Source organism: Pleurodeles waltl, chromosome 8, assembly GCF_031143425.1.
Source record: "Pleurodeles waltl isolate 20211129_DDA chromosome 8, aPleWal1.hap1.20221129, whole genome shotgun sequence".
NCBI lineage: Eukaryota > Metazoa > Chordata > Amphibia > Caudata > Salamandridae > Pleurodeles > Pleurodeles waltl.
The window spans coordinates 320,502,031-320,527,134 of NC_090447.1; the positions used below are offsets into that span (position 1 = coordinate 320,502,031).

A 25,104-nucleotide genomic window follows, 5' to 3' on the forward strand; every position below is an offset into this window, starting at 1 on the left:
GTAATATTTCAGGAACCATGAGACCTATACACTTCATTTTGGTGTCAAAACACAGATTTCAGGGGTCAAGTAGTCCTTTAGTGACATAAAATAACCCCTCAGAGCAACCCGTCTGCCATTTTCTAAAATGGTGGCTATAATAGAGGAAGAAGAGACATATATAGAAATGAAATGAATAATGGTTTTTCATCCTTTTATGTGTTCACCAAACAATGTTTATGATCTGAATATGAAAAAATAAAATGTATCACTCCACTTTTAGACACATTTTCATAGTTCACTTTATTTATGTGTTTCGACAATTGCTCCTGGTACATTTGCAGAATGTTGAACATTTGGGAAGAGCATATTGACAGAGACATCTTTTTGTAGCTCAGGTTTTGCAAGTACATGTACGTGTACGTATACGTTCTGTGGATAGAAGCTTTAGAAATTTTGTAGGTTTTAGCACCCCATCAATATCTTCCCAATCAAATTCACATTGATCTTTCTCTACATATGCATGATCCAAAATATTTACACATCTTTTGATCAAGTAGAATGCTCTTTTAATATGTGCGCGTACAGAATATGATGTCAGTGGAAGGTCACTTAGTGGGACTGATCTCTTGAACTCACTATACTAAAGATCATCAAATGTGTGACAGTCAGAACTTGTTTTCCACACATGCACAAGGTATTTTGCTATGTCTTTAAAGTCACATTCTTCTTCTGCCTCAGCAAATCCTTTTAGAAACTTCACAGGTTCAGCAGATAAAGCTCCAAGCTTTGTACCAATTTTGCTCATACTGTAATCATCCGTAAGACTATGTGCCTTGATAAGAAAACTGGGCATCTCTGGGTCAAGTTTCTTGTACAGAATATGAAGCTGGATTAAGTGGATTTTCTCTACTGTTTCATAACATATCCATAACTCTGACAATCCTTGACTTATGAACATTTCAACAAATCTAATTAGCACAATAATAACATCTGTGTCATTTGACAGTACAATGACTTGATTGGAAGCATTTTGAACAGCCCACTCAACAAAAAGGTCAGCTTCCTCCAATTTGCTGTTAAGTTCTTGAATAATATGTTGCATACCTTTTGAAAATATCTCTGCAGGCACCAACTCCTCTTTAACAATCATTCCACTTGCAATAATTGGAAATTTAGTGTTCACTGAAGCATCAGCAATGTTTTGGCGAGTTAACATATCCAAGCTCATCTTGTTCGATGTTGATGACCCAGAATTTATAAAGTTCCACAGGTAAAGGTGTTGAATATTTGATGCAGGCAATGTCAATTGTTCCACTTGTTGACATTTGTCTGTTTTGACAGATAGTTCGAGATAACTGTCAAAGACAATGTGCAGTTCTTGCAAGGTGCACACTGACTTTGATTTCTTTAGAACAGTCTGAATGACCTCTCTGAAGTTTTGCATGGATAAAATCTTGACCATTCGCAATTGTGACATATAGTTCACAACAACAGCAGTTTACAATGAGGACACCTTTTCAAAGTGAAATTTTTCAGGTGAAAGGTTTTTGTTTTCCGAGCTCTTATATGAGTTTGTGCTTCACTGGTTCAGTTGCAGCATCTCCAACAAATAATGTGTTTGTTGGAAGAAGATCACGCAACAGAATGTCCTTGATAAATTCACCCCTTTCTTTTGCTACATCAATCTAACTTTCTGCTTACGAAAGTTGGTTATTTGGTACTTGTTTTGTAGTGGCGGGTTTGACAAAACTCTTACTATGGCAATTAAGGCATGGAAGTTTAAATTTAGTGATTGTCAAACAGCTTTTTCTCTTTCAATACAAATCTCTCCTGCTTCAGTTCTGCGTACAATTCGATCCATGTTTCAGGACATCTAGTAGATTGTCTTTATATCTTTATCCACACGGTGTTTGGTCACAAAGTTGTATAGTCGCACAGGGTCAGTCATTTCAAAGGGGTTTCCTTGCTGCTGCATGAAATGAAGAATGCTGCCAACGTGGTTATTAAAACACTCCCCTCTTTTTCCCACAGGATTGTGGTGAGGAACACTTTCACAATCGTCCATTAATTTTGAATTTGTCATCTCTCTAAAAACATTTCAAATAAAAAGGGCTTCATGGTAAACTAGCTGCCATTGAGGAACATATTCACTTTTACATGTCTGAGCAACAATTCCGTTGGCGCTTTTCTGTGATCTCTTGATCGACTGTTCCAGTTTCACATCGGGAGCCACTGCGTCGAATCTTCCCTCTCTGCTTTTCACCACAAAATGTTTTTGGATTAATGTTCTGTAGAGGTATTGTTTTTCTACCCCTAACTTCTTCACTCTTTCCAAATACCAGGACCCATATCTCAGGTAGTTTATGCAATCAATTTCACAAAGCACAGTAATCAATGACTCCACAGTCTTCACATGCAGTTCCCTATCACCTTCCTGATCAGTATGTACCAAGATTTTCACTACAGTTATCATGTGTAAAACATTTCCCCAGTACCAACAAAGTTCTGATTTTTCTTCTCATTCTTTGACAAACTCTCCAAAATTGTTTTTCGGGTTTTCTGATATTTACCTGAGTGTATTGAACATTGCCTGGCTTTGCACTATGTCTTTTGAATGACATGCACCCTGTGCCTTGTTCACTTCTGAGATAAGATATGCAAAACCTAATTTATTATTCTTGTTCCAGAATGCACTCCAACACAATGTTTCTATAGCCTCAGATATGATGAGCATACCTTGTAACAAACTAACATAATGAGTCCCTCCCAATACTGACTTGACAGTTTTGCTTTCAAAGATTTCAGCCTCAATAAGTGCATCATCTATGCCACAACCACTGAGAACTTCCTGCACACTGCAATGCAACTTTTGTCTTGTGGAAAAAGCCCATCATTGGATAAAGATTATCAAATTCTAATGGATTGCTCATAAAAATGTCAGTTACAATACGGAAAACAGCTTTATCGCAGAAAATTGGCAGGATACACTGGTCTTCAAGTTGAACATGCACATTCTGGAATTTTTTTAGAGCTGTGTATTCTGTGGTGTAGTTTGTAACTGGAGATGATATCACTGGCAAAAATCCAACCTTCTTCAGTGGGACGGTATTCTGGGAGATCGGAGTATGAATTCCAGCTCATTCAGTCCACACCAAATAATTGATAAGATATTTTCAGTTAACTCAGCTTTGCAGACCTCAGCATCAGGTTTAAGAAGAACCATGTCCTCAGCCACTTTGAAACTTTCTGGTAGACTGGGACATGTCATGTCGTGATTTTGCACAAACTGGCATGGTAGTTGGGTTAAAAGTTTGCAGCTTTGTTTGTTTATGCCTACAGCTAACACAGCTTGTTTCTAGCAGCTACGTCTTTGGTTCAGCCTAGAAAAAGCACATTGGCAGTACCATGTGTGCTGGATGTTCCAGACAAAGAAGACCTGTCTTCAAAATCAAAATTATCAATAGCACCAATTGTAAATCCTTTCCTGGTAATTTACTTGGAAGTGGTGTGCTGTCAGATTCACAAGATTTTACAGCATGAGCTGCTAACAAGTTCCTGCTCTATACTATGTCATTACAACTTGTTGATACACCAATCCTATTCATTGAAGTGGTTAGCTGCCTTCTTTTGAACTTGTCATAGATTGCGGGGGCAGTCATGTGTAGCAGAGTTTTCTTTTTGCTGTGATGTAATTCATAAAACATGATTTGGAAAACACAGTACATTTGCGCAGCATAAGCCTGCCGGTTCATGGGATTGTCTTCCACTTCTCCGCTTATATCTTCAAAGCCAACATCAATGTTTTTGGCTTCTTTTCCGAACTCAGGAACTTTAGTTTTTTGACAGTTTAGCTTTGCTCATATTGAACAATGATGTAAAAAATATTAAGACAACATCAGGCATTCTTGTTGACAAAATCTAAATATTTCTGTATGTTTGATTTTATTATGGCAGCAAGAACTTCAGGAATCAAATCAGCTGACAACACCTTAAGTGGCTTACTCTTTTTTGTCAAACTGACAAAAGCTAATTCTGTCATTGTACATTCTCAACAGAAAAAGCTTAATTTCATTATTATGGATCAATACAGTTTCATCGATGTTGACCATTATTTCTCTGATCTCACTGAGTGTGAACCCTTAGCCAGCACTCAAGAGTGGCTTTAAAACTTAATTTGCTTTTTCAAAGAGTCCAAACTTAACTGAAGGCTGGCGGTTACGTTGCTGCTGGGAGCTGATTTTACATTCATATTTTCGAATGTATACATGCATGCAGTTTGGAAAGGCATAAAAATCAGCCGCAAATACATTCACCTTACTGTTTAGATCAGCTACTCAGCTGAAAACTTAATCTTGAAAGAAACTAGGTGCAGATAAAAACATGTTTGTCCTTTGAGATGCACATACTCTGTACGTTTGTCAATCCCTTTGGCCTTTGTTCTGGCTAAACCACAAATACATTGAAGATATTCTACTTTCTGATCAATTGTTAGAGGTGGACGAGGGGAAGTCATCAATCTTCTAAGTGGATGGGCACTGGGTTTGGTTGTCGTCACTTTCTCTGAAGACTCTCATTCCTGTTGTGATTCACTGGTTTCTGCTAATTTTTTACTCATTTTTTCCAGGCTTTTTTGCATTGTATAATACTTTTAGCACTTCTTGTTGTTACTATGATAAAATATTTAATCCTCTTCACCCATCAGTTTCAATCTTTTGTGAACTTCATCTTGCTGTATTTCTGAAGCTCTCAAACTCTCTTCTGTCCAGCCACAGTTGTTGTTAGCTTTTCTTTCATATTAGTATGGCATATGACACATTTTTCTTTGTTGAAGGAGTCCTCACATTTTGTAGTTAGCAACACTTTGTCAGGAGGTGAAGATCCTTTGCTACCACCTGCTTCGCTCATGTTTACAAATTTGAAACAACAGAAAACCTGAAACAAAAAAATATTAATATAAATTACCAATATGATGGCTACAACATCATTATAGAGCCGCCGTTCTGGAAAAAGGCGGGAAGGTTTCTCTGAGGAATTATTTTCTGCCTCTATACGACTACTTGATCCCCAAAACCTATGTTTTGGCACCAAAATTAAGTATATAGTTCTCATGGTTTCTGAAATATTACATCATCACTGCAACACATCTGCCTTGTTTAAAAATGTAATCAAGAAAAAAATCGGCCCAGATTAGCAATGTCTATCCAAGCTAACTTACTTCTCTAATGATAAAAACACAAATCAAAAATGAAAATCTCTGGACAACAATTGTTCACGGAGGTATATCAAGGGGCAGGACTAATTAGACCTAGGATACAGAATATGTTCACGTATTTCAGTGAGGTCTCCTCTCATAATGATTGCTGATTTTAATCACTATGTTGAGGCTTTAGCAGTAATTGAGGCATACTACAGCCAAAGATTTGCTTTAACCCCTTCTACGCCAAGGACATAACGGTTACATCCTGTGGCACTGTACTGCACTGCTGTGCCATGGACTTACCCATTAAATCCTGGCACTGACCCGCGGGGGAAGAGCTGGCACTTCCCCTGTAGGCCACCCCCCCCACGAGAATGGCAGAAGAAGACCTTCTGCTGCCACCCTTACCCCCCCCCCGGGGGATCTAATGGCATCAGAGCGTGCTGCATGCACTGACATCATCAGATGGTGCCAGTGGCGCTGGAAGCCATTTGCTTCCAGCACTGGATCAAGAAGAAGGTAAGGTTCACCTCCTGTGAGGGGTGGGGAGGGGGTTTCAAAGAGGCATAGGGAAAGGAAAGAGTTTTTCCTTTCTCTCTGTTTCTCTTTAAAATGTATTACTGTTGCACGATCATGCTTGGCATTACGATGATGCAGCTGTAATACCGGGATTTTGTTTGTGTTTGTGTGCGTGGGGAGTGGCCTCTTGGGCAAGGGCCCATATGCAAAAAACAAAGAAAGGAAAGCATACTCTGAAAATGAAAGGGGAGAGGAAACGCTCTATTCAGAAGGAAACAATAATATTAATACAAAATCCGCCGAGTGGCGAACGGCCGCAAACGAAAAGTCCGGAGCAACACCTGAAATGGGGGCAGAGCTGTTGGCATGCCAATAAAGGCAAAAAAAAAGGATTTTACTCAGAGGAAAAAAAGGGAAAGAAAAAATGGAGGATTGGAGAGAAAACACACTTGAGGAAGTGGGGACATTCCCGTCACTTCCTGTGGTAGGTGCTCAATCAGAGGAACAAAAAGCACAAGAGGATGAGGGAGATGACCAGCTCGTAGAAGGCATACTAATGGGGAGGTTAGAAAACAATGTAATTGTCCCAGTAAAGAAAGACACTCCGGAACACTCAGTGACAGGAACTCAACCCTCCCAACTATCTTCAATCGAAAAGGCAGCTTGCCGCAACTTAGCGCAGCGCCTGGAAAAAAAGGAAGCACAAAAAATAGACCACGAAGCTGTAGCTGACATTCGGTCGCTGCAGGAACTAAGAGAAGAAGCAGCTCAGGCTGCAGGGAAACTGAGCGAGGTTAGCAGTCGCTTAAAAGAGGAGAGTGAGGAAAGGGGGGGTCAAGATGCTGTCCCTGTTGAAAAACTGGACACAGAAGTTCCAAGACACCTCTGGGGATCAAAATATGGGAGTACGGGAAATTAGATAAGTGATTTGTGAAATATGTATCTACGCACACCACACAAAACACAACATAGATCTGCTAACGAATAATTCACAGAAAAAATGTAATTACCACAGGTCTCAGGAAAGACAGTATTTCAAACACCCAGTCTGAGAGAAGCACGCCACTCAGTTCTCCTGTAATGCCAAAGAAATGATGCTCAGGTCAGACAGCTCCAAATGCCGTGCCAAAATGACAGAACTGATTGATAAAAGGATGACGCTGACAGAAGTAGCAGAGGATGGGTCTAGGGCACACAGGAAACATATAATAACCTTAGCATGCACAGAGCTGATGGCCCAGGCTCCTGGAGTACACCAGAGCTACACACAGCACACCAAAAGCTCAAGTCCCCTGTCATAAGTTTATACCTGGGACACCTGCCAGTTAAGCTTTACAGACACCGACTTACGGTCCTGGGACGGTGTCAAATTGACAGAAAAAGTTCAATATGCAGTACTGAAGTTACAACAATTGAAATAATTGATGGAAAGCATCAACACAGCACAGGTTATCACAAATTTAGAGACCAGAACATACCGGTGCTGACAGATACAGAAGAAGTAGAGAAGTCAAGAAAACAGGGAAAATGCCAGAAGTTAAGGATGATTAGGCAAAAATAATACACACAACACAGAAAAAAAATGAGAGTGTAAATAGTTATTATGATCGTCTTCTCTAGGTATACGAGCAGAGCAGGGGGATGAAAAACCCACTAGTTGAGGCGATGCCAGCTTTTGTCACTGCGTATGTATATGGCTTTCAACAGCCTATCCAGACACACTTACAAACATCTTTCATATGCTGGCAGCAGGAACCTATAGATAAGGTATTAGACACAACCAAGTACTGCACAGGCTATCAAACACATCTGCAGGAGGCAGAAGAAGAAAAGACAAAAAGAACAAGGTTAAGTTAATGATGGCGCAGGAGCAGTTCTACAGCGGTAGCCAGGGCAGGGGGCAAAATGAGCGAGCATCCTCTCAAACTGCCGCCAGGCACTGCATGCTTTCACTGTAATCAACAGGGTCACTGGAAAGCAGAGTGCCCCCTCCTGGTGAGGGGACCTAGAAGTAGAAATCAGCCGAGACAACAACACAGTAAACCACCTCCAACTTACACTGACAACATATTCAAAGCCCCCGCCAACAATATGACACCCTGCCAGGACAGATCACAAATGCCCCGAGCCCCACGGCCGCAACGGAGTGGCGGTGGACAGTGGAACAGGGAAGAGAATGGTTTCTCGTACCCGCCTTCACCAGAAACATACTTTATGGTCCTGGTAATATCAGTATATCAAGATGGCCCATATGTGGATGGGACAGTGTTGAGCAAAACAGTGCCCTTTCTGGTGGACACCAGAGCAACAAGGTCAATGCTGAGGGCATCGGACATACCAGATGCACCACTATTAGGAACACAAATAACAGCTGTGGGTAAGACTGGACAGCCGGTGGATGAATACTTAATAAAGGCCCTGAAATTCACAGTAGGTCTCATTGAGGTAAACCATCAATTCATCTTTGGCAGGCACTGCCCTGTTAGCTTTATGGGAAGGGATCTCCTATGCAAAACAGTGTACCATCAGTTGCTCACCTGAAGGGGTGTTTCTATAAAGTAAGCAGAATAGGATAATGTTACAGGCATTTGTGAGATGTGACCACCAAGAAAAGGTGCAGGGCCTCCCACAAGAGCTGCAAGACTGACCCTAGTGAGGTCTGGGCACAAGGAGCAAATGATGTGGGAGGGTACTGGATTACTCCCCAGTGCGGGTGACATTGCGTCCTGAGGCCCCATTGCCACAAGTACCTCAATATAAAATATCTAAAGAGGGGGAGGAGGGTATAGCACCAGTGATAGAGGAGCTCCTGGCAAAGGGGATACCAGGGAAAATACGGAAGAAGCCCTTGTAATGTTGAAGCCTACTCAATCTCAGCTCAGGAACCATAAGCCAAAGAACAGCCTGCTCTTGGGATAAAGACAAAATAGTTTATACGTGTACACGGAGACTGACAACTTGAGAGGCCAAGTTCAACCAGTCTAAAGAAGGAAGTAATACATGATCTTTTATTCTTGCAAACCACAAGGTGTGTTCGTACATTTAATTGGTTCTTGACATTGATGTATGGTCAATTCTTCAACATTGCAGAAGGTGTTACCGTTAAGTATTCATAACACACCATATATAGTAAGATAACGCATAGACAAGGAAATTACAGAATATGTCCTACGTGGCTAACATTTCGTTGGTACATTTTTCTAGAGAACTGTGAACTGCACGTAAATAGGATGGTACATTTCTGACTAAAGATTGCTTCAGCTAGCAGGCAATGGTACTTTCATGGAGTCTGTTCCGATAGCAAGCCTTGCAAAATGCATTCCAAGCAACTAACATAATATCAGTGAACTTAATTCATCCAGGTCATTAGTCGTTTAACCAAACAGGCCTTTCTTGTCATTGGGTATCATAGGGGCTACCAGGTCCAAAATGGATTCCAGAAAAATTTGATTATGCACTTTCTCTCTGTTTCTCTTTGAAACGTATTACTGTTGCATGATCGCGCATGGCACTGCGATCGTGTAGCAGTAATACCATGATTTTGTTTATGTGTGTTTGTGTGCGTGGGGAGTGACCCCCAATTACAGGAGGCAGAAACCACAAGACACCAGGGAATTTTTAAATTTGGGCATTTTTCAGAGAGTGAATCCTTGGGCAAGGGTTGACCCCTGTAGGGGACATATATTTTGGCAATTTCTGCCCTCTTTGGGGGAAAATCGGCCTATTTATATTAGGACAATCTGCCCCCAAAGGGGATAGAAACTACTAGGCACCATTGATTATTGTGTGGGCGCAATTTTTTTTTGCAGGGGGGCCCTTGGGCAAGGGCCACTCCCCCAAGGGGGTAAATTACTTTTGGACATTCCTGCCCCGCCCACACTCTTGGGGGCAGATCGGCCTATTTTTGTGAGGCCCATCTGCCCCAAAGGGAGGAAGAACCCACTAGACATTATGTTTTGTGTGTGTTTTTGTTGGGGGCAGCCATTTGGGCAAGGTTAGCTCCCCTAAGGGAGGGTGCATTAATTTTGGTCAATCCTGCCCCCTTTGGTGGCAGATCGGCCTATTTTTTTTAGGCCAATCTGCCCCTTAGAGGAGAAGAAACCACTAGGCACCAGAGATTATTGCGTGGTCATATGTTTTTTTTCTTGGAGAGGGGTGGCCCCTTGGGCAAGGGTCGCTCCCCCATGGGGGTAAATTACTTTTGGCCATTTCTGCCACCTCACCCCCACTGGGGCAGATTAGGCCCATCTGCGCCCAAGGGGGGCAGAAACCATTAGACACCAGGAAAATGTTTTAAATGTTTGGTGGCGGGGTGTTTGTAGACTGGCGAAGTAGTTGCGATCATAATGGTTTATTTCTTCTTTTTGTTCTAGGTCAAAGCTTTTGATTCCTTTCTGTGACTCCTTGCGGTTGTGGCATTGGTAGACCTGCAGTATGTTTAGGTGCATGTGTTTGGTAAGAAAATCTTTTTTTGGACTATTTACTCCAAATGAGCATTGTTGCCATGCATGAATGATTTTTTTGTAACTGATGTACTAAATGCAGAATGTTTAGAAGAGATTGTTAAGCAGACTAATTTGTATGATGAGCAGCATTTAGGAGACAAAAGTGCCAAACTTAGGCCTAACTCTAGAGCTATCCAATGGATTCCCACAAATCTGGAAGAGTTAAAGAAGCTCTTGGGTTTAACTTTTTTGATGGGGCTGATAAGGAAGATGCCACTGTCTTTATATCGGTCTACTAGTCCCTTAATGGCAACGGCTACATTTCCTAGAACCATGCTTCATAATCGGTATTTGTTTCTGCTTCAGATGCTGCATTTTGTTGATAATGCTTTAGCGTTGCCACAAGATCACCCTGATTGTGACCGTCTTTTTAAGATTCAGCCAGTCCTTGATCACTTTGTAGATCGTCTATGTTCCAGGGAAAGAAATAGCTGTGAACGAATTTCTATTCCTGTTCGTTTGGTTTTTAGGCAGTACATTCCTAGCAAGAGGGCATGTTATAGAATTAAGATGTATATGCTGTCTGAGGGTAGTACAGGATATGTCTATAATTAATGGGTCTACACTGGTAGGGATTCAAGTATTGACCACCCTGGTTGTCTGTCCGCTTTTGGAGTTAGTGAGAAAAGTGTGTGGGAACTTGGTAGATGACTATTTAACAAAGATCAACATTTGTACCAAGATAACTTCAACAACACTGGTGTGCAATTGTTCAGGGAAATGTTCAAAGTAGACACTGTTGCTTGTGGCACAATCGCTCTAGCTGTAAAGACTATCCAAGGGAAAGTGTGTGTAAAAAAAAACTTGAGGGGGGAAAGTGCAGTGCCCTGAGTAATGATGAGCTGCTAGATGTGAAATTTGCAGACAGCAGGGATGTCTACATGCTGCCTACCATCCATGATGAGGGTACTTCCCCTGTGACTGTATGGGGTCAGGTTGCTGAAGTGTGCAAACCTGCGTGCATTTTAGACTACAGTAAGCATATGGGTGGTGCAGCTAGAGTACATCAGAAGTTGGAACCTTACACTGCTTTTCGTAAGACTACGTTTGATATAAGAAGTTGGCTATACATCTCTTCCATTTAGCAACTTTTAATGCTTTTGCTGTGTTCAAAAGATTGTTCTCCTGAGTCAAAGATGGCATGTGTTAAGTTTCAGGAGTCTGCGATAGAGAGCCTTGTTGTTGTGGAACAGGCAAGAGTTCCCAGAGAAGTAGTGGTAGAGGATGTGGCTATACTGAAACATCGCCACTTTCCTGATCACTTTCCTCCGATGCCCAAAAAAGACTTTCCCGCTAAGAAATGTAGAGTCTGTGCCTGAAGGTATCTGGAGGGAGACTCGTATGTCCTGAACGGATTGTCCTTCTAAGCCAGGGCTGTGTGTGGCCGGTTGATTCAGAAGTTACCACACCCAGAAAAATTATTGGGTAATACAGTAAAAGTGAACTGCCTGTTTTATATTGTTTTATATTTTTTATTCAGTTTCACGGTTAGCATTACTGTCATGTATTTAGTTAGAGCGTTGGTGTTTGTAGGTTTGTACTTACTTATAACTAGTGTTTTCTTTTTTGTAACAAAAAAAAGTGAAGGCGGTGTGTGTGAAGTGGCGCTTGGCTTGTGGTGTGCGTGGTGGCTCTTGGTTAGCGGTATGCGTGAGTGGCGCTTGGCTGGAGGTTTGTGTGGAGCGGCGCTTGGCTGGCGGTATGTGTGGAGTGGGGCTTGGCATGCGGTGTGCGTGGAGTGGTGGTTTGCTGGCGGTGTGCGTGAAGTGTCAATTGGCTGGCACTGTGTGTGAGCTGGCACTTGGCTGATGGTGTAAATAGTGACTTGCTGTCAGTCACTACAACACACTGCTAGCCAAATGCCATAGTCCTTAGACTCAAGTCAGCTGGTGTGATTGCTGTGTCAGGCATGAGGGGGTATGAAAGTGATGGGCCCTTGAGTGGCACTGTCTGTTGATGTGAGTGTTGTAATATACTGGGCCTGCGGCTGGCGGCGTGTCACGTATGAAAGGTGTGTGAATGGACTGTAAAGCGGTTGGTGCCTTGAAGTGGCTTTACAGCTCACGAGCTGTGAGTCACTGGTTCAGTTTTCTGGCCTTTTAGTTACTAACAGTGCATTTCATTTTTGTGAAATCGCTTGTTGATAACATTTGATCTACTGAACCTTCACTCACCCTCGTGCCAAATCCAGCCAGTATCTGTGTGGTAAAATAAAAAATGAAAAAACACTCTCCGCTGTAACCAGGTGTCCAGTATCTTGGGTGGGACCCCAATGATGAATCATGCCACCAACTAGGTTGGTGTGCGAGGGGTCTTTTCAACAAAACTTAAGGATGTTTCTTTTCACAATTTGAGTGTTTGGAACATCACAAAAGTAAGAGTCTTGATAGCGTCCCCGCTTCTTCTCTAGGGAAAATTTACTAACTCTAGATAAGTTTGAAAACTAGACACCAGGTTGAGTACAGGGTGGTGTGACTCTTGTGGATCCCAGCAAGTTTCTTAGTCACAATGCCCTGTAAAGTTCAAAATGTGACTAAAGTCACACATTTTCTTGTATTTCTGTGCCATATTCTTCCAGAAGCAAACATAAACCATAAACTTCCTACCACCCACCGTTCCCACCTGCATTTTTGGTCTTGGGCCAGGTGGCCATCTAGGGAAATCTACCACACCCAGACATTTCTGAAAAGTAGGCACCCGGGGGAGTCCAGGGAGGTGTGGCTTGTGTGGATCCCGTCAACATTTTCTTACCCAGACTCCCCTGCAAACCTTAAATTTAGCTAAAAAAAAGCAAATGTCCTCACCTTTCTGTGTAGGATCACTGTTTTTTAGGCAACAGAACCCAATGAGAATCCCGCAAGTCATGCCATCCTGGATTCCTCTAGATGTCTATTTCCAAGAATATATAGGTTTGCTAGGTTCCCCTAGGTGCTGGCTACGCTAGAAGCCAAAATCCACAGCTAGGCACTTTGCAAAAAACATGTTTGTTTTAATTGGAAAAATCGTATGTGTCCATGTAGTGTTGTGGGGCATTTCCTGTTGTGAGCACTAATTAGGCCTGCCCACACAAATGAGGTACCATTTTCATCGGGATACTTGTGGGAATGGTGGGTGGAAGGACGTTTGTGGCTTCCTCTGATTCCAGAACTTTCCATCACCTAAATATGAGGGAAAATGCTTTTTTGCCACATTTTGAGGTCTGCTTAGGAATTCTGGGAGGCAGAATCTGATGAGAGACCCACAAGTCACCCCATCCTGAATTCCCCTAGGTGTCTAGTTTTAAAAAAATTTACAGGTTTGGTAGGTTTTAATAGATGCCGGCTGAGCTGGAGGCCAAAATCCACAGCTAGGCACTTCACAAAAAACACGTTAGTTTTCAATAGAAAAATGTGACATGTCCACGTAGCGTTTTGAGGCGTTTCCTGTCGCCAGCAATAGGCCTACCCACACAAGTGAGGTACCATTTTTATTGGAAGACTTAGGGAACACAGAATAGAAGTGTTTTTGCCAATTGCTTTCTCTACATTTTTGCCTTCCAAATGTAAGAAAGAATTCATTTTGAGAAATGGCATTTAATTCACATGCTATTATGGGGAACCCTGAATTCAGAGATGTGCAAATAACCACTGCTTCTAAGCTCCTTATCTTGTGTCCATCTCGGAAATACATAGATTTCCATGATACCTAATTTTCACCCTTTAAATTTTACCAAATTAATTGCTGTATACCCGGTGTACAATGAAAACCCATTGCAAGGTGCAGCTGATTTACTGGCTCAACGTAACTTGGTTTCTTGATGAACCTACAAGCCCTATATATCCCCACAACCAGAAGGGTCCAGTAGACGTAACAGTATATTGCTTTGAAAAATCTGCCATAGCTAGAAAAAGTTATAGAAAAAAACGAATACAGAAAGGGCAGTTTTTTTCAACTCTATTTCAATATTTTCTTTTATTTCAACTGTTACTTTCTATAGGACAACAATGAAGGGTCTAAACAAGTGACTCATTGATGAATTCAGAATTTTGTCTACTTTTCAGAAATCTTTAGGTGTCTGGGATCCACCACTGGTTTCACACCCATTTCTGTCACTAACTGGAAAAAGGCTGAAAGCACAAAAAATATTAAAAATGGGGTATATGCCAGTAAAATGCCAAAACTGTGTTGAAAAAATTGGTTTTCTGATTCAAGTCTGCCTGTTCCTGAAAGCTGGGAAGATGGTGATTTTAGCACAGCAAACCCGTTGATGATGTCATTTGCAGGGGAAAAAACAGATGCTTTCTTATGCAGCACTTTTTTCCCACTTTTCTAAAAAATAAAAACATTTTTAGCTACATGTTGGCTAATTTCTTGGTCTCCTCAAGCGGAACCCATAAACTCTGGGTACCTTTAGAACCCCCATTGTATTGGGAAAAAAAGGACACAAATTTGGCATGGATAGCTTATGTGGACATGAATAATTAAGCACAAACTACCCTAAATAGCCAAAATAAGGTTTGGTGCAGGAGGCGGAAAAGGCCTGGCAGTGAAGAGGTTAAAATGTTCTAAGTATACATTTGTAGCAAGAAACAAAGGAAATTGGAAAAAACAGATGCATATGTGACTAATTTCGAAATTCTGCTGGTGAAGTACACTTTTGGGCTATTTTAGGAAGATTTAATCAGAGGCCAAACAGTGATGCATACTAACGATAAGGATGTGCAAGAAAGGCAAAAGGTGAACTCAGGCTTCATGAGCCCCGAACAATGAGAGAAAAAAATCTGACAAATAACTGTATGAAAGGTAAGTGAGGCAGGAGTATGGAGGAAGGACAATTACCAGAACAATAACATTTAAAATGAAGATGGAATAAAAACAATTGATTTGAACCATAAAAGAAGATGGGGTAAAACGCTAATATTGTGGAAATTACTATCATGCAGCAAGTAACAAGAAGCAATTTGCGTCATGTGCAACAGATAGCTGGAAAAGCTTGGTATAAAGTGTGCTTTGGAGAATTCTTTCTATGACTGCGATGAGGAAAATGTTGTCTTAAGAGTGAATGACGGAAAATAAGGCGGAAGCAAATCACTAGAGTGCTTGTTGGTGATTAGAAGTATTACTGTTCAAATGGTACCAGGCTTGGGCTCACCCTATACTATTGTGCGCCAGAAACAGTGTGGTGAGAGCATGTCATTAGTTTAGGGAATATGATTATATTTCACATAACTATTTCTGAGTATTTACAAAGGGTGTCTAGTTACATGGTGGGATATCACAATCTGAAATATGTCCATGAGATAGAAAAGGGTGGACTTGTAGTTTTGGTTTCTGACACCTTTCTTTAAACTTTTCTTACTTATTGACCTGGCAATAAATCCACTGACTGTGCAAATGAATTTGCCCCAATGCACCCTGGGACATAGATTAAACTAACATGGATGTATCTATGTGGTTTCATTTACAAATTGACAATGCACATACATTTTGAAAAGATCTGGATGATCACACCACCCAATATTTTACCTGTGAATTACGCTACATTTTTGAAGTACTACACAGAGGACTACTGTGTTCTACTTTTGGAAACTATAGCCACCTTGTAGTTCTGAAAAGTAAGAACCAAAATGAATAATCAACCTTCTTTGACCGTGGATTTTGATAATACCCATGTCAATGCTTCTTGACCGAGCCAGCCACTCCCTTAGTCTCCCCTTTTACAAGGAAATTGTGCACAAACTTCCCTTATTGATTCTTATTGAGCATTTCTTATTCCCATGGAATTATGTGTATTGCATGTAAAATTGTAACATACTGGTACAATGTCACTGGGCAGTTCGGTATCTTTTTCCTTTTCACGTTGTGCCCCAATCTGTTCATTTTTAAGTTAACAATTTAAATGTTAGGCAGGGTGACTCCTTAGGCTGACGGCTTTACTTTTATTTCTGTTCCTGGCTGTCCCTTGTCCACCTCCAAAACCGCTTCTGTGTTTGTAGATATTTGCTACCACTCACCACAATTCTCTTACTTCCATGCTTACACCACTTCGCATTCCCTGACGTGCCAAGACTCCTCCTCATGATGCAGTAAAACGTCCCCCATCCTCTGTGTTCATATCCCTCCTGCTCATGTGCCAATCACCTTTCCCATCCACTCTCTTTTGTCTCCGCGTGTATACTTCTTCATGCTCTCGAGTTATGACCTACTGCCTCTCTCTTTTTTCTACACTGCTTCCACCTGAGGCTAGTCCTTTCAAACACATTTCTGTTACTGAGAAGCCGTTTCTGAGGCAGTATTTTCGGATTTCGGTGTACTCACATCATTTGATTTTTCCCCCCTTTGTGTGCCCTCGCCAGGGAAGGATTTACAACCCACATTCCTCTCCTACAATTATCCATTTTGTTATGGATCCTCCCCTTACCTCCTCCACCCCATTATTCTACTTACTCTCATTTCTGTCCTTGCCAGGTACTGCCCAGCGCCACCGATCCAACACAATCAAGTCACACTGATTAACAACAAAGGGTGCAAAGTTTTTTGCTGTATTTTTTCAGCACCGCATAACCTAACTTACTATGAGCATGCTTGTTTGTGAGTGGGTGCTGGGGGCACGTTCAGGTACTTACCAAGGTTGTCCATTTCTACAGTAACACTCTCCGCATCCATTGGAAAGATGTTTAGAATGTCTTCGTTCCTTCCTTTATACTTAAAAGAGTGACCAGCGATGCCTATTGCTAGGATGTCATCCTGAGCACCCATAGTGGTAATGTGCCAGCGAATGACCTCATCGTGGCAGAACCCTAAGGTTTGAATAGCCTCGTGCGTGTAGCCGTTGATTGCTGTAAGGTAAACGAACAGGTTAAAACAGGGCGCTCAAGCTCTTCTCGATGTACATTATCATTATAGAGCTAAACACACGAAGTCGATTTGCATTTGGAAAATATCTCTGCAATTCACAGAAAGCACTTAAAATTGCAAAGTACAGAAAGATTCCTATTCAAGGGAAATCGTTGTTGCAAGGCACTGCAGGGTCACCGCTTGTATGGGAGAGGCGGTAAACATTCCACAACACTGGGAGAACGCAAGGACGCCCCTCAGGAAGCTGCATCCTCTCTCTCATCGGTTTTTACATCCTGCCCGTCATTTCAACGTGATGACTCGTGTTCACTGTGCGAGAAGTGGGCAGTGAGTATCTCAGTGTGTGCACTCATTTTTTATGGGCAGCATTTGTGCGTCCATGATTGCGCAAAGGATGTAGTGGCCACAGAGATGAGATGGTATTTTATAGCGACCGACCCCTTTTGGGCCTCATCCCCCACGTTAGTTTAAAGATTGCACTTTTTCTTTATGTGAAAGAAAAAACTCGGCAGCGGAACAAATACATACTAATTTGATAGAGTTAATGTTGCATTTTTAATATCAACACGTCATTTTCACGAAAAAGGTAGTGTAGTGACTAACAAAAAACTAGCAACCGTTTGGCAGGCAAGAGTTAAACAACAAATAAACACCATATACATGTAGGCTTTCTCTTTCTACTAGTTATTAACCTGCGATATCCTGGCACTTGCATGAGTTATTTCCATATCCTTCTAAATGGAAATTAATCTGCAAACGAATCGGCCAATTCTTTCTCCCATATTTTTAGGAAAGCAGTAAAATCCAATTATTCAAATGAAAATACTGTGATTGGTTACATGCAACAAGATGATGGGGCAATATCATGAATATACATACAAAAAAAATGAACACAGCGAGTTGTTTTGCCTATGGCTCTTGGCTTTATGCTATTTATTTCTATATTTACAATTCTGTATCAGTGTATCCCTGCCTCACTCGAGAATAGCAGAAATGATGACGGACAATAGTCGCATGGGAGAAAGAATCAGCAATTGGTTTCTTTAGTGAAGGAAAAATCCCAAATGATTTGAATCAAAATGGATAGATGCCAGATCAGAGGGAACAACTGACAATTTAAGCAGGCAAAGAAGTACTTCAGAAGAAAAGGATAAAGCGCTATGAACTTGAGCTGGAAGGAGTGAATGGTGCACAAGATGGACGGGGTGAAAAGGAATGCGAGTCTGAGAGTGGTGGAGCGTGCCTGGTGGAGCTGAAGGACTGAGCTGGAGCAGCAGCAAGTAGAGTGGAAAGGGGGCCTCTGATTTTGGTGACCTTGGAAGAAACGTATGAAGCAAGTGGGTAGCGGCGTGTGGAGTGGTTAATAGTGCGGTGGGGCATTAAACTATTAACCCCGCCTGAGAGACATTGGAGATGTTGGCGTATTGAACAGATAATATTTTGAAAGTATTTTGTTGACATTTGTAGAATTTGCTCTTGGAGGGTTTTTACTTCACAACTTTTGAGGGAAAATGACGGGGACTGATTATCATTTTGGTTCCTTTCTTGTCCTACGTACCCAACTTTCTTTTTCTTTTCCTTCCTTACTTGTATGGGCCAGGCTTACAGACGGATGGGTATTTTTCCTTTTCATTTTTCAATAAGGATGGATGAATCCTTGCATTTCAGATGAATTGGCATTAAATAAGTGGTGGAATTAGCTCTTTTTCTCACCTTCTCCTTTTCTGTTTGCTTCCTTTTTGTTACATGCGGAAGAGGTTTTTGGGTGCAGGAGTTCACAGGGTGATATTCCCCTGTAGGATTAACAGCTATATGGACTGTATAGAACTTCTATCCCTTGTGAGAAAAACTTTAATATGCAGGAGTTTGGATAATGACCTGTTATTTGTGACTTACGATAAAAACCTGTACATGCTTACATGAATTTTGTATTTTTATTATTTGGTGTCAATATACATTATGCCCAATTCAGATTGTGGTGGGGAACATGATGTGCTTTGTTCCCACTGGACTGCTATGAAAAACACATGAATATAAAATGTACATATTAAAAAAGAAAATGACAGTACTAGACACAAGATGTTTGCTTCTTTTTCTAGGCACACATAAAACCAGCAGTGAATTGACACAATATGTGTTGTTGTATCCCTTTCTCTGCTTTTGTTATTGATTTAAAGTAATGTTCTCTGGTTAAGTTGCCACCCTTTTTTTGGACAATTGATTTATTAACCTTTTTAACATGTAGAAGTTTGTTAATTAGATAGGCAGGACTCTGTTGGGAAATGGATTGAAGTTTTTTTAAATTGTCTATCGATTTTTGCTTCATGTTGTTTATGTGGAATGGTGGTTAGTTGTTGGGTCATGGATGTAAAGTTTTGTAATCTCTGAGATATATGTAATTATGGATTTTATTGGTGTGTGTTTTATATACTGTCCTGCAGCCCTTAAGAAGTTCATTATTATGAATGAATGATCTTTATTTGCATGATTATTTAAAACCTTTGCAAGACAATGGCAAAATTAAAATTGCACTTCATCATAAAAATCCATATCCTTCGCGACATCTACTGTCATGCCATTACCTGAAGTTCCCTTAGACTAGAGTAAACTTAAATCACAGAACTTGGTTATTGTTATAAAATGCTGTATGGCGTGAAGATCATCTTTAAAAATATAACATACTGACTCCTTGCAATACATGTTAATAAGTCATTACTAAAAATTCTGAGTCTACTGAAATTGTAGAATCAGGGTACACTTGCAAAAGCTTACTATAGGGGGTTATATGGCAGAAGCTGCTATATGTATGGAGTGTACAAGCCTGCGAGACATGAATAAAACTTGATTGTTACAAGCGTACAGACATTTTTACCCAAAAGGAGTGTAATAAAAATACCAAAAGGTATGGAGTAAGAAAAATATGTAACAATGAATGTAAACATTCTCTAAAACCTTTAAAACAGGATACAGGTGCCCTACAATAGTAACCACCTCCTTTCAGCTCCTACCCCTTGTATCGATGTACTGATGTTCAAGGTCAAAGTTCGGTCTCATGTGTAAGTGCTAGTGCAGCGAGCAGTTGACCTCTTTGAAACTGCTCAAAGTCTAAGTTTGGGGGGTGCGTCAGCTACTTAGTTAACAATGTTACTTTAGGTGCGGCTCCCCCTCCTTTTTAATTTCTGTAAATTGGTGGGCACGTGCTAGCAGTAAATTTTACCTCATGATGATGAAAAAAATTCCAAAATGGGCCAGCTCCATGGGAGTCTCAGAAGTAAATATGTATTTAACAGCTTCTTTACATGTCCTTAGGCCATATTTCAGAAAAAGAGGTTTTAAAAGTCCGCGTCTCTCTGAGGCCAGACCCGGGCAGCAGCATATTAAATGACAAATGGATTCGATGTGATAGTTGCATAGAATACATTCCTGAGAGTGGCCCCACACTGAATTCCCAACTGTATCTAAATTCCTAAGCCGGTAATGTTAGGAGTCGTATATGTAAAATGCTCTGAAAAGTTCGAGCTACAGGGCTGCTTTCATATACGGCTGGAGGTTGGCGATGCTGTACGACTCAGCTAGACCCTCTGCCCCCCTAATTTCCCTGATTATGGCAATGTCCTTTTCTCTGGAGATTTGCATGCCATGATCTTTCAATATCTTTATCAGGAGGGCCTTCGATATTAGGGGATCAGATGAATACGTGGGGACTAGGTCAAAAAATTCCTCGGCATGCCTGAGATAGATGGCCCAACTACTGGAAACATCTTCAAAGATTACTTTCAGCAAGCCCCTCAAACTGTCAATACTGGCCCTGGAGACACCATGAAATACCTTCATAATGTCCATTTTGCAATTTATGTCCATACTTGTTATGTTAAATTCTAGACTTATCCCAGCATGTCTGTTGGATTTAGCGATTTGAAAAATCCTTTTGTATGCTCTCATTTGACATTTCTCCAGAGTTTTTTATCCTGTCTGGGCATGCTAAATGGCCATAAGTAATGGTGGGTAGAAGTTTTGCTTTTATAACTCTCTTGATTGATTCAGATGTGGGAGCTTGGAGCCGGAGGTATAGTTTGCCTAAAGCATAGGTGGTTCTATCTGCCTTAATTCTTAATGCGTTTGCCTGGTGTACTATTTTACCTGCATTGGATGACCACACTCCAAGGTACTGGTATTTCTCTTCCATGTCTATTCGTAATGCACCAAGCTTCCACGCTCTTGGATATTTCTGCGACTGGCGTCCGAACACCAGAACCTTGGTTTTTGCTGCATTAACCTTCAGTGCGTTTTTTTCTTTGTAGTCGTGCAGGATGGCCAGGCCCCTTTTCAAGCCTAATTGAGTCTGGGCAAGCAGGACTAAATCATCAGCGTATTGGATTATAGGAAGCACTATCTTTCCCAGTATCGGGGGAAATGTATTTCCTTTGAGTAGGTCTTTACCAAGGTTGGCCGTATAGATTGAAAAGGGTAGGAGCGATGACCTTGTTTTAGGCCTTTATGAGTATATATTCTTTTGGTCACATGGGTGCTCGAGATCCCTACTCCCACCCATATGTCAGAGTAATGTGCCATTATTGCCACCAATAAATCCCCTGGTATCCCCCAGGTGGCCAGCTGCTTCCAGAGTATGTGGCGTTCTATGCCATCAAAAGCTGCACTGTAGTCAATGAAACACGCAAAGAGAGGTTGAGCAGCTGGTTTCAAGGTTTTCTGTCCTAAGTATGCAAGAGCCAGCACATTATCTAGAGTGGATGAACATGGCCTAAATCCTGTTTGGTATGTTGGTATAATGAACAGGTTACTTACCTTCGGTAACGCCTTTTCTGGTGGATACACTAGCTACCTGTGGATTCCTCACCTAAAGAATTTTCCCCATGCACCAGCATCCGACGGACATTTTCTTCTATCTCTGCACTTCGACGATGACGTCACAATTGCCCGACTCCCACGCAACGGCGTATGACGTCATCCAGGCAATAAGAGGTCCTCGTCGAAGCTCAATGCTCTTCTTGGGTCAAGTCAGTGTAGCCTCTGTTCCTCCTTTGATGGATGAGGTTGAGGATAGAAGGAAGAAAGTGTGATGGACTGTCCTAAATGAAAGGGTGTAACAACCTTCGGTAAGAAAGCCGCCTTGGTCCCTAACACCAACTTGTCCCTAAAAAAGGAAGTATATGGGGGTTCCACACTAAGAGCCTGGAGCTCACTCACTCTTCTAGCGGATGTAATGGCAACTAGAAAAACAGTTTTCAAAACTAAAAACCTCAAGAGACATGAATGCATCGGTTCAAACGGTGAACCCATCAGAAAAGCTAACACTAAGTTAAAATCCCACTGCGGCATAACGAATGGAGTGGGCGGAAACTTGTTAATGCGACCCCTAGTGAACCTCAAAACAATTGGGGACTTAAACAAGGAGGGTTGGTCTGGAAGGCACAGAAAGGCTGACAGCGAGGACAAATAACCCTTAACAGTGGCAACTGCACAACCCCTCTGCGCTAAGGATAACGCAAACGACAAAATGTCAGATAAGTGGGCACGTAAGGGATCAATTTGATTCTCTCCACACCAAGTCACAAATTTAGCCTACCTGCTTACATAGACAGATTTGGTGGAGTGTCGCCTGGCCAATAATATAACGTCCACCACCTCAGGTGGGAGAGAAAAAGTACTCAGATTGCCCGTTCAATCTCCAGGCATGTAGGTGCAGGCTCTGGAGGTGGGGGTGTAGAACCTGCCCCTGCGACTGCAGGAGGAGGTCTGCCCTGTGAGGGAGACACAGCAAAGGGCACAGAGAGAGTTGGAGAAGGTCTGAATACCACACCCTTCTTGGCCAATCTGGAGCTATTAAGATGACTTGGGCCCGGTCTTGGCGAATCTTCCTCAGGACCCGAGCAATCAAGGGTATGGGGGGAATGCGTAAAGCAACAGACCCTTCCAGGACATCTGAAACATGTCCCCCAAAGCTCCTTATACTGGATACTAGAGGGTGCAGAACGACGGGCAGTGCGCATTCTCCAGAGTGGCAAACAGGTGTATCTGTGGATACCCCCACACCTGGAAGATGTAAAGGACCAGGTCTGGATAAAGACGCCACTTGTGATCGGTCGAAATGCACTGAATGAGACTGTCCGCACGCACGTTGAAAACTCCGGCCAAATGGTTTGCTACCAAGCAAATCCGATGGTCCTGTGCCCAGGACCAGAGCCGTAGAGCTTCTCTGCAGAGAAGGTACGACCCCACTCCTCCCTGCTTGTTTATATACCACATTGCGGTAGTGTTGTTTGTCAGGACTTGAACCGTCCGCGAAGGTAAGGGAGGAAGGCCTTGAGAGCCAGACGTATCGCCCGCAATTCCAACAGATTGATGTGAAACCTCTGTTCCACTGGAGACCAATGACCTTTGACCTCCAGGTCCCCCAGATGAGCTCCCCACCCTAGAGTGGAGGCACCAGTTATCACTGTGGCCACTGGAGGTGGCAGCGAGAACGGCTTTCCTTGAGAAAGGTTGCCGACCGCAGCCCACCATAGAAGATCCGCTGCAGCGTCTCTGGAGATCCTTATCGATTCCTCGAGATCCCCTTTGTGTTGAAACCACTGCCTGCGGAGGCACCACTGAAGAGCCCTCATGTGCCAGCGTGTATGAGTGACCAGCAGAATGCAAAAAGGGAACAGACCGAGCAGACGAAGGGCCTGAGGACTGGAACGACAGCCCCATTCTGGAACATTGGAATCAGCGCCTGAATGACCTGAATCCGCTGCGGCGGAGGAAAGGCCCAATTCAACGTTGTGTTCAGTACTGCCCCTATGAACAGGAGGCGTTGAGAGGGCTCCAGGTGAGATTTGGGCACGTTCACCAAAAAGCCCAGATCGAACAACAACTGGGTTGTCGACTGTAGGTGACGCCGCAGGAGCTCCGGAGGCTTGGCTTTGATTAACCAATCGTCCAGATAAGGGAATACTCATATCCCCCTCCTTCTGAGCTCTGCTGCAACCATCGCCATCACCTTCGTGAATACTCAAGGTGCCGAAGTAAGACCAAATGGAAGGACCACAAACTGATAGTGTTGCGACCCCACCACAAACCGGAGATACTTCCTGTGTGACTTGAGGATCGGGATATGAAAGTAAGCAGCCTGCAAGTCGACATACACCATCCAATCCCCTTCGTTCAACGCCAAAACAACCTGTGCTAGGGTCAGCATTTTGAACTTTTCCTGCTTGAGAAACCAATTCAAAATCCTCAGGTCCAGGATTGGCCTCAACCGACCATCCTTTTTAGGGATCAGGAAATATCTTGAATAACAGCCCTGACCCCTCTCCTGCTCTGGAACCAACTCCACTGCACCTTTCGACAAAAGTACTAGAACTACGTGTTGTAGTAAAAGAAGATGGTCTTCCGACAGAAGGATGGGCGGGGAGGGATGGAAGGGGGAAACTCCCGAAAGGGAAGAGTATAACCTTTCCCCACAATATCGGTGACCCAGGAGTCCGATGTTATTGACTCCCACATGTGGAGAAAGTGAGATAGTCTTCCCCCTACAGGAGATGCATGCAAAGGGAGTGATGGAGGACTAAGGCTGCTTTCTGTGCTGCACCCATCCGGAGGAAGAGGAAGAGGCAGAGTGCTGCTGGGTGGTCCCTCTGGTATGAACCCTACTCCTTCCCCTAAATGATCTATAGGGGTGAGCAGTAGCAGGTTGATGTCCTGCTGCCTGGAATCTCTCTCGAAAGGAAGAGCCACGCCCAAACCCCCTAAACCTCCTAAACAATCTCAAGGAAGTAGAGGTGGAAGCTTGCAAGCCCAAGGATCTTGCAGTTGCCCTACTCTCTTTGAACCGCTCCAAGGCAGAGTCAGCTTTTGTCCCAAACAGTTTATCCCCATCAAAGGGCAGATCGAGTAGGGTTGTCTGCACATCAGGAGAGAATCCTGAAGACCGTAGCCAGGCATGTCGTCTTGTCGCTATGGACGTGCCCACAGCCCTGGCCACAGAGTCCGATGTGTCAAGCCCAGCTTGGATAATCTGGGTCATCGCCGCCTGTGCGTCCGCCAAAAGGTTAAAAACCT

General features: G+C 42.5%; 1 protein-coding gene across 1 annotated transcript in view; it reads right to left on the reverse strand.

Annotated features, from left to right (window-relative positions):
- The window catches only part of F5 (coagulation factor V), a 728,300-nt gene that overhangs the window by 392,246 nt on the left and 310,950 nt on the right, over positions 1–25,104 (reverse strand). Inside the window, exon 12 of the mRNA XM_069204171.1 lies at positions 16,809–17,021. Coding sequence (XP_069060272.1) covers positions 16,809–17,021 — 213 coding nt within the window. The remainder of the gene's footprint in view (positions 1–16,808; positions 17,022–25,104) is intronic.